At 36.8% G+C, this 17,565-nt stretch overlaps 1 protein-coding gene across 2 annotated transcripts in view; it reads left to right on the forward strand.

Moving 5' to 3' along the window:
- The window catches only part of kcnip4a (potassium voltage-gated channel interacting protein 4a), a 245,788-nt gene that overhangs the window by 63,317 nt on the left and 164,906 nt on the right, over positions 1-17,565 (forward strand). Inside the window, exon 1 of one of the 2 annotated variants that reach the window (XM_067400010.1) lies at positions 4,192-4,279. The exons of the other annotated variant lie outside the window; for it this stretch is intronic. Coding sequence (XP_067256111.1) covers positions 4,192-4,279 — 88 coding nt within the window. Of the gene's footprint in view, positions 1-4,191; positions 4,280-17,565 lie in introns of those variants that run through there. 2 annotated transcript variants of the gene reach the window in all.

The raw sequence follows: 17,565 nt of genomic DNA on the forward strand, positions 1-17,565 counted from the left end.
CCTATAGGCCAGCGCCATCTAGGGTTCAATTACTGAACTTTGTATTTACGCATCAAAACGAGATGATATATGAGACGAGAGAGCGAGGTGTAAACGACCTTGTTATACTGAAATTGACCCTTCGCAAAGACCCGCCCCATTAGCCACATGCAGTGTAAAATACATCGTGGAGCAAAGAGGACACTGACAACACTGTCAAATCACGTCTTAAGACCTATTTGTACTCACAGGCTTTTGATGTGTAGTTTTTTAGGTATTTACTTATGTATCTTAATTAATTCCTGTTATTATTTTTTAGTATTTTGTGTATGTATTTAAATGTTTTTCTTGTACAGCACTTTGATATACTTTGCGTTTTTTAAAGTGCTTTAAAAATAAAATATTGATTGATTGATTGATTGATTGATTGATTGATTGAACACGTTGACAGACAAGACAGAGCATGTTACTTATGATATTAAACAAAGTCCCAGCTTTCAAACTGGGTAGTTGTTGTTTTTTTTTTTAATTTTAACAATAAAAACCGTTTTGTGGCTCTTTAATGTGTCGTGAGAGATTGCCTCAGCTCAAGAGGCTCGTAAACCGATCATCTCTTCCTGCTAGTTCATTTATAGCATCAAATAAACATGAATGAACATGAGAATGAATGTTGTTTCAAACGCGGAAAGACGTCAATACACACCATTTTTCTAGTTTAAGTCAACCTAATGACTAATGACCTTCTAATTCCTGACTGCTTTGTCAGACAAAATGGTGGATTCGCCGTTCTGATTGGTTAGATCGCTTGTCAATCAAACTCCCGGTGAAGGGTCAATTAAACAACATCATTCATGTGGGTGAATCTCACAAAATCTGTTAAGAACATGACTGGGTCAAATGGTACCCCAAAATCAAAAGAAAGGAATGTAAATTGATATTTTGCTTAAATAAAAAAGCCTGTTTGTGGAAAATAGAAGAAATAGTTTACCCCAAAATGACCCCAGATGTTCTTTCATTTTTTAACTGAAAAATCTGTCATGCTCCAAAAAGGACAAAAATACACACTTTTTCATATCTCTAAATACCAACTTAAATTTTGTTTTGTGCATCAGAAATCACAAAAAGAAAAAGAAAAAATGTATGATTACAGAAGAGTATATAGTATATATGAGACACTTTTAAAAGAAGTTTTCTTTTTTTCTTTTTTTTTTTGGAGCTTGACAACCCGTTTACTATGAATTATTGTTGTATGCGTAACTTTTGTAGCTCTTGTATTTTTCATTAGACAAAATAGAAAATAATAGCAAATGGGTTTGTTATGACATGGGTGAGTAAATGATGACTATTTCAATTTTTAAGTTATTTTAGTATTATTTATATACTATACTAATTTAATATAAATTATGTTTGCATTTTATATATATATATATATATATATATATATATATATATATATATATATATATATATATATATATATATATATATATATATATATATATATATATATATTGGGTGAACTTCTTATGCTTTTTTAATGTGACATTTATATTTGTAACAATTAAAAGAATTCTCAATGCTTAATACAATAATATCTCATTCCCATTACAGAATATATTTTAAACTATAAACTATTAATACATCACTGCTATGTTTATTGTACTACCTTTAATGTATGCTGCTTTAAATAAGTATAGACCTTATGCACCAGAAAAACAAGTGTGCAGCCATCTTCAGAATTTTGTGTTTGAATAACACAAGACGCATTAGGGTTGGGTGATGTCCCCTAAATTGGCAGTTGACGTTGTTTACAGTAAAACATCGTGATGGACGATGATATCGTCGGGGGTGGGGGGGGATGTATTTTAATTTTTCGTTATTATATAATTATTATTCATTATTTTACTTTATTACTTTATTTATCCCTTTGACACGTACGATCACACCGGTGTGATTAGAAAGTTCAGTGCAGTGCATCACGTGATCAATTGCCAAATTCAAATGTGCGCGTCTATCTCTAAACAGAGATGGATGCGTGCAGCACTTTTCATATATCACAAATATGCAGTGTTTTCAACCACATAATGTTTATTTTAGGTTTTTCTGATGTTTAAATACATATAAGATGTTGTGAATCCTACAGAACCTGCGGCACAAACTAACATGGCGATGCCCATAACGTGTATAGCTCAACTAACACAATCATTATAAAGTTGTTTAAACAGCAAAACTTTTACATATTTGACAATCAGAATATCAGATATTTCATGTTATAGTTAACAAATTAGTGAATATTTTTAATAAAAAAGGAAAACTGAAATAAAAGCAGATCATCAGTCATACAGCGCTGCGGTGTGTGACATGACAAGCAATGACGCGTCACCATGGAAACAATAAAGTGATATGTTCTAAATAACGGTCGTCTTGAAAAACTCACACTGGGGGGGGGTCAGCCAGAATATTTTTAACTTACGTGCGAAAGGGTTATTTTATTTCCCAACTAATGAATCACCCGGTCTTTCCAATAGGTTGCACGTGAGGGGAATAAAAGGGGCGGAGCGGGGCGGTGATGTCGTGTTGTCGGTCAGCCATCACGATGGACGATGATACCGTCCATCGGCACAACCCTAAGACGCATCACTCGTATTGTTTTGAATGGGAGAAAGTGCAGTGCGCAATATGGCGGAACAAGTCCTGCCTTCTAAATAAGAGCCAAAGTCATTGCGTAACTGCAGCGGCCGTTAGAAGCTCCGGTGCCTATAGAAACAGTCAGGTGTGCGCTTCCCACATTTAGGTGTGTGCATGCGCATTAGCTTGATCCAGACTGAAAAATACCATTTTTTGTCATGATTCAAGCGTTTAGAAACAAAATTGTTGTCATATTTCATTGGTGATTTCAAATATGAAATTTAATTGCAAACTTGGAGAATCTGATGTTTTCCCATTCAAAGAGATAGGAGCTGCACTTGCATGCCCAAGAGGCATTTCAAAGATGTCCGACAAGTAAAATAAAATAAATCAAAAAAAGACTTGTCTTAAAGGGACTTTGGTTTGAATATTTTTTTGTTTTTTATATTTATATGATATACAAAATATATGAAACACAAGCCGGAAGACAGAATACAACGAGAGCAGCGCTGAAAAGGAGCGGGGCTACAGGTCTATAACAATCTTATTTTTTACTTAGATTTTCGGGGTAAAGTGTTACCTAGAGCTGTTTCCATGGACGAGTCCCAGTCTTTTGATGTGGCTTTTGTAAAATAAGTACGTCAGGCTGTGAGTCATCAAGGCTGACCTTATGAACTCCACCTTTATTTATACCATCTGATCACCTGCCGTTCGGAAATGTCAAGGTGTTTTGCATCAGTTTTAACCTCCCTCTCTTTCTCTCTCTCTGTTTCTTTATATTGCCATCAGTCTGTCTGCTGCTTTACTTCACGTTGCTTTTCACACCTCAGTCCCTTGTCTTTCTGTCCAGGTCTCTTTTCACTTGCTTTCTTGCACCTTCACCTTTATCTTCATTCTCCATATCTCAGTCCTTTTCACTTTCTCTCAGGCAAGAGCAGGCTGTCTCTGTAGTCTCTCTTATCTTTAACCTCGCCATCCCTCCCTTTCTCCATTTCGTCCACTCTCTCTCTCTCAATACCTTGACACTCAGAGATGCCTCATCCAGAGCGTCTCTGAAGTGTTGTAGCATTGTAACTGGCAACACGACAGTCCCATAATCGCCTGTCAATGCTGATTCCTTCTCTTTTTTACCTCTCCTGCCCCTCCTTCTCCTCCTCCTCGCTCTCCCTCTCTCGTGCTTTCGCTCTGAGGCCACGCTGGCACCGCCTTCCCAGCAACGGTCGTGGAGGTTGAAACAGCCACAGATGGTGCTGAGACACACAAGCAGCCACTCTACTACAAAAGTGTGTGCGTGTGTGTGACAAAAAAGAGTGTGAACGGCAAAAGAGAAGAGACGGAGCGCTCAGCACCTCTGGGACACACGAGCACTCCAGAGGAAATATTTATGACCCAACGGCAGTGAGTGACCCCCCTCGCGCAGACAGGATCTCCAGCGAGGAGCCACGCACAGCTCCGTATGAGCCGACGCTCACAGACGCACGAGCAGAGCAGGTTCGGGCAGGAGCGCGGCTGCGGGGAGGAAGTTTTCCTCTGTCAACAAAACCTTTTGAGGATTAAACAGCAGGAAAAGAGAGAAACCTCAGCATGAGCAGTTGCAGGAAGAGATGCAAGAGGGAGATTCTGAAGTTTGCTCAGTACCTCTTCAGACTTATTACTGGCACACTCAATGCAGGTAAAGTTGGTGGCAATTTCCAAGTTTTTCATCTGTTGGATTTGCGATGGAGTATAAAATACTGGTGCAATCTAGCATTACGTACAGTATGGATGTAGAAGTTGAGGCAGTGAAGCTCAAACAACCTGCAGGCATCTCTTAACCAGATCTCGACCTTTGATATCCATCAATCTTCTACATCCTAATCTCCTTAATCATGTCAATTAATCCCAGTCTACTGACAATTAGGAGGAGGCAAACAAATTTTCCCCATCATTTGCCAAATATAAATTGATGTGTCAGCTGTTTCAAGGAGAGATGGGCTCTTCTCCATGGATTGCAGCACATTTAGTTGTGTTGTCCTGTCCTTGAGTATCCTGCTGTAGTTTTTCCAGTGTGTCTACAAATAATGTCAAATTGTGTGAAGATGATCTGGGCAGTGGACCATATTTCGAAAAATGAATAGGCTTGTTGCAGAAAATCAGCAATGCATCAAAACAAATGCATGTTTTGACTATGCTGACCTTGATAAATGGCTTAATTTTTCAATTTTCAATATGTTTTTGCATTCTTTCAATTTAATATATATATTCAGACACACACACACATACACACATATACACACACACACAATACAAATTTAACATTAAAATGTTATATATGTATATCTGTGTGTATATATGTATATAAAATAAATATTCTATTTAATCAGGATAACCTGAAGAACTCATTATTACAAAATGTTTGTTACAGATAGAATTAATAGTCTAATATTCTTCACTTTACACTCAGGACTGCAGTTTGCAGTTTCTAATTATGCTAATTTACTGCATTGATATGAGGAACTTTTGTTCTAGCTAATCCAGGCAAAAACTCATGGGATTTATCTGATTTGACAAGTTTATTTGTTTACTCTTCTCCTATGTGTTTCTTAATTTTGCGTTTATTGATTATCGTTTATCTTTTGTGCTTGTGAGGAATATGCTGTGCATCTCTGCAGCATGTGAATGTGTGTCTGAATGTGTGGGTGCGTTTGACAACAAAGACCTTGGATGGCGAAGCTTGGCATGCACTGCTTTACTGGCCTTATTTTTATGAATACGATGCATTAGAATGTGTCGTGTACATAATTTGTTCCACAGAGGAGTTTTTCATGTAACCCTTTTTCTTTAAAGATAAAGAGACTTGCAGTGAAGGCTTGAGTACTGCTGGCGGGTTGGTTTAAGTTGGTTTTGATCATAATCACTGACAGGGAAAGAAAGACTGTACCTCATTAAAATCTTGTGTTGATTGGGGTCATGTGTTGATAGAAGGCATGTCTTCTGTGTTTGTGACAGGTTGTCCTTTCTAAGTTACTTTTTTAGCAGTCAATGTTATTTAGATGCCATCTTTTGTCTTATGTTGCAAAAAAAAAAATCCAATATATAGACTATTTACTAAGCAGAAAGGGATAGTTCACCCTAAAATGAAAATTAAGTTATCATTTACTCACCCTGGTGTTGTTCTTTGTGGCTTTTCAGACCACAAAAAGAGATTTGTTTTAAAAAAAATGTCCCGCTTGCGCTCATCTATATAAATTATGTTTTATTAACAAAGTTCAGGAGGAGCACGTTCAGATAATCATCTCAATTAGCACTATAGGAGGTATATATACAGCAGACTTATCTCTGTCCCACAACAGTTTTCCAGCATCCCTCCACCACCCCGTCTTCTCACTCTTAACTGAGTACTCTGGGTTTGGGTCAACTCTGAGCTTGGAGCCCTCTCCTCGGACAGCATGCCAAATACTCATAATCTGATTATATGCAAGTGTGAACTTGTGAATTTGTGAATAAAAAAAAAAAAAATAAAAAAAAAAAAAAAAAAAAATATATATATATATATATATATATATATATATATATATATATATATATATATATATATACGTGCAAAAGTATCACAGAATAATCCGATGCCGTATTTTCCAAGTGTTCTGGGGGTATACGATAGGGTTTGGTGAAAAACAAATTTAATGTATTATTTAACGAAAAACCTGACCTTGGCCATTGGTATTCTTTGCACGGATACGCGACGTGCGCACTCGTGAGACTCTATTGCCGCAGTTCACTCTGAATCACCCAGAAAAAGCACACAAATTGTAAGAAATCAAGATTAATAAAAAAAAACACATGGAACTCATGTGCCTTCTTCTCTGAGGTAAATATATATTTTTGTCGTAAAAAGAAGTTATCGTGTTCACATCTGTCATTCTGACTGTCATCAGACAGGGTTCCGGTCCGGTGATATTAGACTCAGTGAAGAAAGTGCATGGATACTCTTTAGGGATTTCTAGGTGTTGTATTTCATGTTGTGTTTTTTTTATCTTGATTTCTCACAAAGAACAATGGCCAAGTTCAGGATTTTCATTAAATTTTGATTTGTTTTTCACCAAACCCTATCCTATACCCCCAGAACACTTGAAATATACAACATGTTTTGCATCTTTTAAAAAATGTTTTATTCACTGCCATTATATGGATGAGCATGAGTAGGACATTTAGTTTTTTTTTTAATTCTCCTTTTGTGGTCTGAAAAAGAAAGAAGGGTATACATCATACGTAAGTTAATGATGACTTAATTTTCATTTTAGAGTGAACTATATCTTTAAGACATTAATGGGGACCTAATATGCCCCATTTTATAAGCTGTAATATAAGTCTCAGGTGTCCTCAGAATGTGTCTGTGCACGGAATACCCCACAGATTATTTATTATATCCATTTTTGAGGAAAAACATGCTGTTTTCATGCATGTGTCTTTAAATGCAAATAAGCTGCTGCTCCCCACCTCGCTTTTCAGAAGGCAGAGCTCATGTCTCAGATACTCTGTCAAAAACTAAAACATCTGTTTGGTTTTGATTATCATCTGTATTGTGGTCACGCTGACGTAACATTGCAGTTCTTTATCATCATGAAAGTTTATTATCTGCATGCGTTTTAAAGCCATATCAGTTTAAACTTCTGATAGCGCACACATCTGAAGCACACGCACAGAAAGCTGGATGTCAGATGGCACGTCCCGTTAGTATTAAACTAACTTCTCGTTCACGTCTTATTGCGCTTATGTAGGGCTGGGCGATATATCGAATGCTTTTGTCACACGCGTTTCGTCAGTAAAGCCGGTTCCCTGATTACCGCTAAATCACCTGCTTTCAAATGGAGCGGCATTTAATAGACAGAGCCGTAGGTAACTGATAAGCCATGCAATATCGCGTTCATATCGCAGATGTATCGCCTTCGATAATGAACGTGATATTGCGTGGTTTGTCAGTGATCTACGGCTCTGTCTATTAAATGCCGCTCCATTTGAAAGCAGGTGATGGCGATTTAGCGGCAATCAGGGAACCGGCTTTACTGACGAAATGCGCGTGACAAAAGCATTCGATATATCGCCCAGCCCTACGCTTATGTCAAAAACACACAAAGTTCACATTAACACAGTCGGCTATGTCTGTGAATGTAAACAGTGAAAAAAATTGCATGTGTATATTAGATCTGTGAATTGAATTACATTGAATATATGCTTAATATACTCAATAGTGTAAGACTTCTCACATTCAAACTGTTCCATCATTATGAACAGTATAGTTTCATATTTGTCTGGTGTTGCATACTCTTCCACTGTGTAAATAGCTATAGATATACCACTCTCCTTATTAAAAATGCTTAACATTTGCCAAATGGTGATTTAAATGAATTAAGGGTCAAATGCATGAAAAATTAATTTATTCTGATACAGATGTCATCTGTTTGGTGATGATTACCAGGATATATCAATAATGAATTAAAGGTGCTGGAAAGGATCTGTTCTCGAAGGGAGCCCAGTGTCAGATATTATGCTGAGTCATAGAAAATGACTTTTAATATTGATAGTATGGCAGCTTTTCTGACTCTAAATTGCTGGAGACCGTCTTTCTGCCTTCACTTGAAATCCTTGTTAAGGTGCTGTATTGATTCGGCTGACCCAGTAAGACAGTCTGTCTATAGTTGGTTGTAGAACAGTGTTCTTGTTTCTTTTTCGTCTTGATTTTATCGGTTCACACTTAAAATGGAGAAACAAAATAGTTTAAAAATACACAAAGAAACTTTGCTCAACCTGGGAGTGCAAAAGTCATTTCAAGAAGAACATGTGCTAATAGATTTCAAACAGGTTTAATGTGTAAATTTGGTCCCTATATGACATAATAAGAAGTGGAATTAGTATGTGACCAGTATCTTAGTAGCCATTTGTGATTTCAAAATGTTTGTGCTTATATTTCAACCACCCTTGTGAATGCAAACACTACATCTTTTATGTAGCAATGCACAGACACTGAACGTCAATATCTGCTGCTCAAGTGATCAGGAGTGATCGATCACCTGAAAGAATCAGCCTGAGCCTGATTCTAATGGGATCTGATGTAGAATACAGCAGAGGGACACTGGAAAACTGTGTCCTTGGAAGAAATGCTGCAATGCTTAGATTTGACATTTAACACAACAAAGTGATGGGTCAGTTATTGTGTATATTGTATTATTTATTAGGCTACATCATATAATAATGAAAACCTTATTTGTGCTGATTAAATATCTTCAAGAGCCCACACAATTTTATTGACATATTTATGGTTGAAACAGGAAGTTGGGGTGGGACAAAGAGCTTTTTCGTAGATGATGTGAAAGCTCCAGTTTTGATTTCATACACTGTAAAGAAGGAATTATTGAGAAAATTGAACGCAACTTGATGCATTCAGATTTTTAGGTTCTATCTAGTGCAACGTCTTTCCATATATAAAGTCTTTGGTACAAGAAAGCACACTCTTTTTCATAATGGCAGGTCTGGCGAGAAAAATGTATGATTACAACATTCAGATTTTTAGATTCTCTCAACTATTTTCTAAAAATTGCACACAGCTTTATTTGTCAATTTAAATGTATTCATCTTTCACTAAATACAAAATGCCTCATTCAGCCATCAATTCATTGAGACAACTATAGATTTCTACAGATTTACATTAAATTATTGATCTATCATTTTAGTAGCCATATATTGGACACTTAATATATGACGTGAACTATGCTATGTTCGTTGGTGAGGCAGCATTCACCTTACAAAGAAAAGATATCTGGAATAAAGCATTAAACAAAAAAAGCATGACACCTGCTAACGCTGTGGTACGCGGAGAAAGAGACAAGATGTTTTTTTTTGTTTGTTTGTTGCTTTACTATGCTGAATAAACCACTTTTTTGTGAGGAAACACTAAAACCCACTAAAAACACCATCTCTTGCCAAACCCCCTCATGGAAGAAGAACACCCTTGTGTTTACAACTGTGACAATGAGCGCTTTTCAGGATTTTCAAAAGTAAATGAAGTATCTGAAGTTCACGGCAAATACATCCAAGAGTTTTACACACTGATCATTTATTGCAGGGACATCGACGTTACATTTTCAGACCCTCTAAACATGAACAAAACAAACTGTGATTGGTTTCTATCTGCCATTAGTCTGAAGGTCTGGCTATGTGAGACTGCATAGACCTCAACACTTGATGACACACAAATCTCAAGAACGGTGACAATCAGCAAAAATCGATGAGCTCTTGACATCACACAATAAACAACTAACAAAAATGACAAAACTACAGCAAAAAAGTCAGCAAACAATAATCGTAAGACAGTAACTGCATAATTTATTAATTCTGCGATGCATGCTGGGAACTCACAAACCCTCCATAAACAATATTGTTTGTTAAGACAACTGTGTTTGACTAGTTAGGACAACATTTGGGGAGTTCTGCAGGCCTAACATGGGCGTTTATGTCGTTTTATAGTAATTCACATTTCTCAGTATTTGTGACTCAAAGATCCAGTAAACTGGAAAATATGTAGTTGCTTTTTTATACAACAGGGTCTTTAAAAATATGTCTTCTCCTTTTTTTTATAGTCCATTGTCTTGATTAAAGATCATAAAGGAAATGAAAACCTTGTTTTATCTCACCAGCAGTATAACAGCTCTTGCTATTTCATTGCTATAAATTACATTGAACAACCTATTACATTGTTTTACACCATAATGTGTCGTTGTAATGTTCAAATGTGCCAAAGAAAGGACAGTGCGAGCTGCTATTTCTTCAGACTTTTGCACCCTGAAGACTGTGAATTTAACAGCTGATTTTCAAGCTACATAGAGCCAGAGGACTCCGTCCAGCTATTTGTCACATCGTGGCCTCGCTCTTTACGCCTAAACGCTTGAAATCTCTCTCTTGCGAACAAATGACATTTGCCTTTTTGTTTCCCCCCAGTTTATTGCTTTCTGCTGTCACACGCGTCCACCGCTGTAATTTATCATCCATTTTTAGGGGGACCGCTTGAAATACTTGGCACTGGATCTGGAACAACGTCTGCTTTTTGTCTTTGGGGAAAAGAGACAAAAATGGCCCTTATATTTCTAATCTTGCCTGTAAGCATTTGGAGAACTTTGTCTTCTGCTTTATCACGTTTTATCTCTCACGCAAACCTCTCAGGTGCACGTAGACATTTTTAGCATGCAGCACAGTAGAAGGTTATAGATTTCTAGTGATTTGATTTGGTTTGTCAATGCAATTTACGGAGGTTTCGCAAGGCCAAAATCCTTCAACTCGTTGACATTATGCTCTTTCCTCCTTAACTCTTTTTGAGTATGAGGAATTATCAGATGCTCTTACCGGTCGTAATACGCAGTTAAACCATTTATAGCTTCCATTTCTTTTTGTCTGTTGAAACTGTGTGCCTGAGCGTAAGGAAATGGTACCATTCTGTGTGAAGGCTGAGCCTGTAGTCATGTCAGTCTTGCGTGTTTATTTGGACATTCTTTGCGACATGAGTCGTGTAGGTTTCCTCTCTTTGGTTTCTTGACATCTATTACCAGGTCATGTTCCAGCTGTCCTCTGAGATGGCGTTCCAGGAGTCCACATAATCCTTGACCAAACACTGAATATTTAATCCAAGATGCCAGCTCATTGTGGCTTAAGTATGCCCTATCACTTCAGTTTGATAGACTTGCAGCTGAGCTGCTATTAAACAGCATTGTCTGTATTGTCAGGAAGTTCTAAGCTCGGATAGTGGTGCAATACTTTAGTAGTTATTAGTTATTAGTAGATTTATAGGTTTGTTTCAAACCTGTATGGCTATCTTTCATCTGTAGACCACAAAAGAAGAAGTTTAAACTGACAACAACTGTTTCATAAATTTTGTTTCTAAATGCTCAAATCAGGCTAGACCAGCCAACGCACATGTGAAGTCCTAAGTGCGCGTCTCCAAACACTGACTGTTTCTATAACAACCAGAACTTGTAGCAGTAGCTGCAGTGATGAGATGACTTTACCAATTGGTGATTGGCTCTTTTATTTAGAAGGCGGGACTTATTCTGCCATATTGCGCGTTGCTCTCGTTCATAGTAATATTAGTTCACTGTCTTTCTATATATAAAGTCTTTGATACAAGTAAGCACACTCTTTTTCATAAGGGCTAACGTAACATTAAAAACAATAAGACCATGAACGTGTATGAAAATGATAGATCCTAAAATATGTTGAATAATATTGGGGTCCAAACAACAATGGACCCCATTGAATTGCATTGTATGGGGGAAAAACAAAACAAAAACACAATTTTTCAAAATACCTTTTTATGTTCCACAGAAGTAAGAAAGTCAGACAGGTTTGGAACGACATATAAAGGTGAGTAAATCATGATAGAATTTCCTTTTTTGACTGAACTATCCCTTTAAGAATGTTTATAAAAATAGTTTTGATTTCAGTTTTACTTTTAAAGGGAACACAATCATTCTTTGATGAAATTAACACACCTGTATGGCTAATGATATTTAATATATCTGCTGGGTTGTGTTCTCTGAAGGTTTTATTTATTGTCTGTGGTTAGCTGGCAATCTTTTGTCAAACTGACTGTCATCACTGAAACCACAGCAAATTTCAGTTTTTAAACTGATCAGACACTTTAAATGAACCTCAGGTTCTAAATTCCAGCCGCTCGATGTCTGTCTCCCAGACAATGCAGAGGAAGTAGGGCAGCTTCTCCATATCATATTCTCATTACACCCTTTCTCACTTCCACAATATAGAAAATTATCTTCCTCGATCAATGTCTCACAAACATTGTTCCACAATGCTTGGAGAAAGAAGCTGGATATAAACCAAATACAATCTCATTGGTATAATTCAGAGACTCTTTGACTTTCTTTCTGTCTTCTGTCTACATTTGGGAAAAGTCTTTTTTTTTGCTTAATAGCTAACAATTTCATTTATACCTGCCACTGGTGGTTTCACTGGTCATCATGACGTAAATCCGCCCTCCAATTATAATGGAATGTGTCTTACTGCCCTTGTGAAGAGACTTCTCTTCTGGCACCATGACATAGATTCTTTGTCCTAAAGCACTGTGAGTTAATTATAAGATATAAATGTGGCTGAAGATGGCCCACACTGTAAAAAAAAAAAAAAAAAATCTTTTATATTTTAGTAAACTAAACTTCATTTATTGTACTTGTACTACTGATTTGTCCAATGTATTTGAATTAACAAAATAAAAATTCTCAACTTCTGAGAAGTAAAACTCCAAAAAGCCCATGTTAATGATTAATGCTTATTTTTTACAGTGCCTGTGATCAGTAATGACAATTATAAAATCAGCTTCTGTTAATTTTATTGTTTAACAACTTTAATATGAAAATCAAACTATTTTAAGAATGCTTTTAAATGCTTAAGTACAAATGCGTAAATGTGGATTTTTTATTTTTATTTTTTATAAATACTTTAACAGTTCTGTTTTTGGCTGGGACTTTTCAGCAAAGGTTTGATGTGTTATATAAAATCTTTATTGTTTACATTTTGTTTAAATTTAACTGTTTTGAATTTAATTTGTATTGTATCAAACTGCCAAAGTCACACCCCCAGTGGTGAAGCATTGAAATTTCGAAACACTTATCACGTAACGAAGCCTCTTTTGCTGAAATCACGTGATGTTGGCAGTTTGATACGTGCTCCAAACCACTGATTCGAAACAAAAGATTCGTAAAGCTGCGAATCTTCATGAAGCAGTGTTTTGAAATCACCCATCACTAGATATTGTTGAATAAAGCCGTTATTTTTGTTTTTTTTTGGCGCACAAAAAGTATTCTTGTCTCTTCATAACATTAGAGTACCTTTCTGGGCATTTTAAAGTGTTAATTGTCTTGCTTGCAATGCAGGCCTTGCTGAGCCATTGGATTTTATGAAAAATATCTTAATTTGTGTTCTGAAGATGAACGAAGGTCTTACGGTTGTAGAACAACATGGTGAGTAATTAATTAAAGAATAACTAACCCTTTAAGCATTTTTTTTTTTTTATTATTATTATTGGTAGCGTGAATACTATACTATTGGATGCCTCCATGGGCAGCTCACTAGGTTTTATATCCAAGCAATGAAAGAGGCTGTTTCTTTTATTTTTGTATAATTCATGTCTCAATATGCTGTGTGTGATCTCTGCATCCCCTACTACTGCTGTACACTTCTATGCAATTACTGATTATAATCGCCCAGCTGCAAGCCGACAATCCCATCACATGCCTTTTCATACACCATCAATGCTTGTATACTCCCACATGAACCTTTGGTAATGAGTTCAGTTACGTTTTGCCTAGTTTAACTGAGCAAGAGCCTACAGCCTCCAGCCTGTGTCTCATTAGTATCACACTCTAAATGGCATCAGTCACTAGAGATGTGAGCTCTAGCACACTGACCTTAAGCTGTGGCCCTTGTGCCGGATTTCACTGACCTTTGAATCCAGAGCCACAGGAGATGAGTCTGAAAACAAGCATGTGTTGTACCTATGTTGTTCTTATTGCGTTGTTATGTCTGACTGCATAACACTGTCTTTAAATGATTTTAATCTTTAAGTTTCAAAAATGAAAATTCTGTCATGTTCCTTATTTATTTATTTATTTTAGTGGAACACAGTGGATCACATTGATTGATTGATCTTTTTGAGTCTGTGGTCATTTTATGTTGTATGGAAATAGTTACTCTTTAGAGGGGACCAATTATGCCCCTTTTCACAAGATGTAATATAAGTCTCTGGTGTCCCCAGAATGTGTCTGTGAAATTTCAACTCAAAATACCCCACTGATCATTTATTATAGCTTGTCAAATTTGCCCTTATTTGGGTGTGATAAAAGCACGCCATTTTCATGTGTGTCCCTTTAAATGCAAATGAGCTGCTGCTCCCGGCCCCCTTTCCAGAAGAGGGCGGAGCTTTAACAGCTCACGCTTCGGTTGCTCAACAACAACAAAGCTGGAGAATCTCACGCAGCCAAAATGACGATTGTGTTCAGCTTTACATTGTTCAAACCGGAGTCGGACACTGATGGAGAGACTCAGGAAGAAATTACAACTTTTAGAATGAAACTGGATGTTTCTGAATGGTTAGTGGATAAATTTTTGTAGTTGCTGTGGAGTTGATTCAACTGATCGACTAGCATGTGCCGTCATGTTAATCTTTTGTGCAAATCCAGCGTTGAATTGACCCTCGTTTGTGAAGCAGTCCTGTGTAAAATTACGGTATGTCAACTTCAATCTACTACAACAACTCTTCCTCTTCTCTAAAGCAGCCCAACATGTCATCACCCCCTTTGTTGCGTGTTCTCGGGGGCGGGGTTTATGTCAATTTTAGGGTTAGTGATGTCACCATCCCAGGAAGAAGCTCAATGTAGTCCCTACTAGCCGTTTGTTGTAGTCCTTAAAAGGTTAGTTCACCCAAAAATGAAAATAATGTCATTTATTACTCACCCTCATGTCATTCTACACCCGTAAGACCTTTGTTCATCTTCGGAACACAAATGGCTCCGATGGCTCAGTGAGGCGTCTATTGCCAGAAATGTCACCGAACTTCTCAAGATCCAGAAAGGTACTCAAAACATATTTAAAACAGTTCATGTGAGTACAGTGGTTCTACCTTAGTACGAAAAAATCTTTTGTTTCAAAGCAGTGTTTTGAAATCGGCCATCGGCTAGATATTGAAAAGTCATTATTTTGTTTTTTGGCTGCAAAAAAAGTATTCTCGTCGCTTTATAATATTAAGGTAGAACCACCGTATTCACGTCAACTGTTTTAAATATGTCTAATAGTACCTTTCTGGATCTTGAGAAGTACGGTGACATTGCTGGCAATAGACGCCTCACTGAGCCATCGGATTTCATCAAAAAATATCTTAATTTGTGTTTCGAAGATGAACGAAGGTCTTACAGGTGTAGAATGACATGAGGGTGAGTAATAAATGGCATTATTTTCATTTTTGGGTGAACTAACCCTTTAAACAGTGATTTTTTTTTTTTTTTAAAGAAACTATCTCTCTTTGCATTGAACTTTGAGCGTCCTAACTTTGCAGATGTGGTCCCACTTTATATTAAGTGGCCTTAACTACTATGTACTTACATCAAAAAAGAAGTACAATGTACTTATTGGGTTCATATTGAATTGCAAAACACTTTTGCTGCTATTGAGGTGGGGTACGGGTAAGGTTAGGGACAGGTTTGGTGGTATGGGTAGGATTAAGGGTAGGGGTAAGGGTTAAGGGATGGGTCAACAGTGTATGTATATATGTAATTACAGAAATTAATTACAGATGTAATTACATGCAGGTGCTTTTAAAATATAAGTACAATGTAAAAACATGTATGTACACAATAAGTTCATTGTATTAAATTATTAATTTAAATGTAAGTACATAGTAGTTAAGGCCACTTAATATAAAGTGGGTCCGCAGATGTTGTTAATTCTCAAATGCACAACATTACACACTAACTAAAGTTAAAAAGTGAAATCATAATAATCAACCACACCTTTAAATACGTCTACTTTTGTGTTCCATTTCGAAGTGGAGAGCTATATTTGAAAAGGGTAAGAAAAGATTTCCATCCATGGCCATCCAGAGCCCATTTTCCAATTTTAATTTCACTTGCATGTGTGAGTTAGGCTGTTTCAACATAGACATTAAAAGTAACCTAATTAAACCCTGGTATAATTAATAGGATGTACGATGAATAATTAGATGAAGATGTTGTCATAATAATCTCAGCCTTGGATTACTTTTAACCCTCTCATGAGTCTTGTTATTATGTATAGTACTCCCTGTACTGTATTTGTGTCAGTGAATACTATGAAAGAGAAAATTAAATATCTTTTTTTAACCTTTGTTACATCTTCTACATGCTTCAAATATTTAATTTTCCAAATGATTTTCAAACAGGCATAGCAATATCCAGGAATGCAATAAATGTGTTTTAGAAACCCAAATACTGCAGTTTCGTCCATAGAATGCAAAGAATGTTTTCATTTTCTGCAGGTTTGTTATTGATAGCAAAATTCAGTGGTGTTGCTTGCCATCCTGAAGGTTTTATCTCAGCCAAATAACATTAGGAATGAATGCTACATGTTCTTAGGCTTATCTCAGAAATTCTTGCCGTCTTGGCCACAATGCAATCATCTGAGCCTTTCCCCAGACCTTTGGGAGCCCAGAGCTTTATTGTTTCTCTGCCATTTGATTCAGACTGCAGCTTCCAGTCAGCCCATTTCAGCCGCTTCCATTCCAAGTCCTTCAGTTACTGTAATCAGTTTTCTCATTTGCACTAATGTTTGTAAATGAGAATCCCTTCAGTCCACAGAATGGAGAGGGTATTTTTAGAAGCACCCAAGCTTTCTGGACTTCATATGAAACCTTACGTTGAATAGATTAACCGCTTTTACCGACCATTTGTGCGGAAATTGTTCAGTGATGGTGGATTCAGGAGGTCAAAGTGAAAGAAAAAACTCTTAACCTTTACCCAGCTCTTCCTTTAAGCTAATGTCTTTCTGAACGCCAAGGCCACTGGTCTGTCAGCAATGGAGGTGGTGTGTTCAGTCAGCTCATAAATTGAGTGCTCTTTATACGTCTGTGCGCACTTGGTGCTTTTCATTTCTTTAAATCATTTTATTACTCATCCATAAGACTCGTGTCATTTATCACATCTGCCCGCCGCATGCACTGGAAAATGGTTTGCGACATTCTCTTTAAGGTCATCCATTTTATATATCACCTAAACTCATACAGTATGTACCTGCAAATGTCCTTTCTGCGGGACAACCTGTCACTCACATGAGATCGACCAATAGCAAACCACAACCATCAAATCAATTCCCCATGGACAAAATCAAGTCCCACCCACCATTTTTTCTTGTTCCAGAAGTCGTTACAGTCAGATACACATCACAATA

This window comes from Chanodichthys erythropterus, chromosome 11 (assembly GCF_024489055.1).
Source record: "Chanodichthys erythropterus isolate Z2021 chromosome 11, ASM2448905v1, whole genome shotgun sequence".
Taxonomy (NCBI): Eukaryota; Metazoa; Chordata; class Actinopteri; order Cypriniformes; family Xenocyprididae; genus Chanodichthys; species Chanodichthys erythropterus.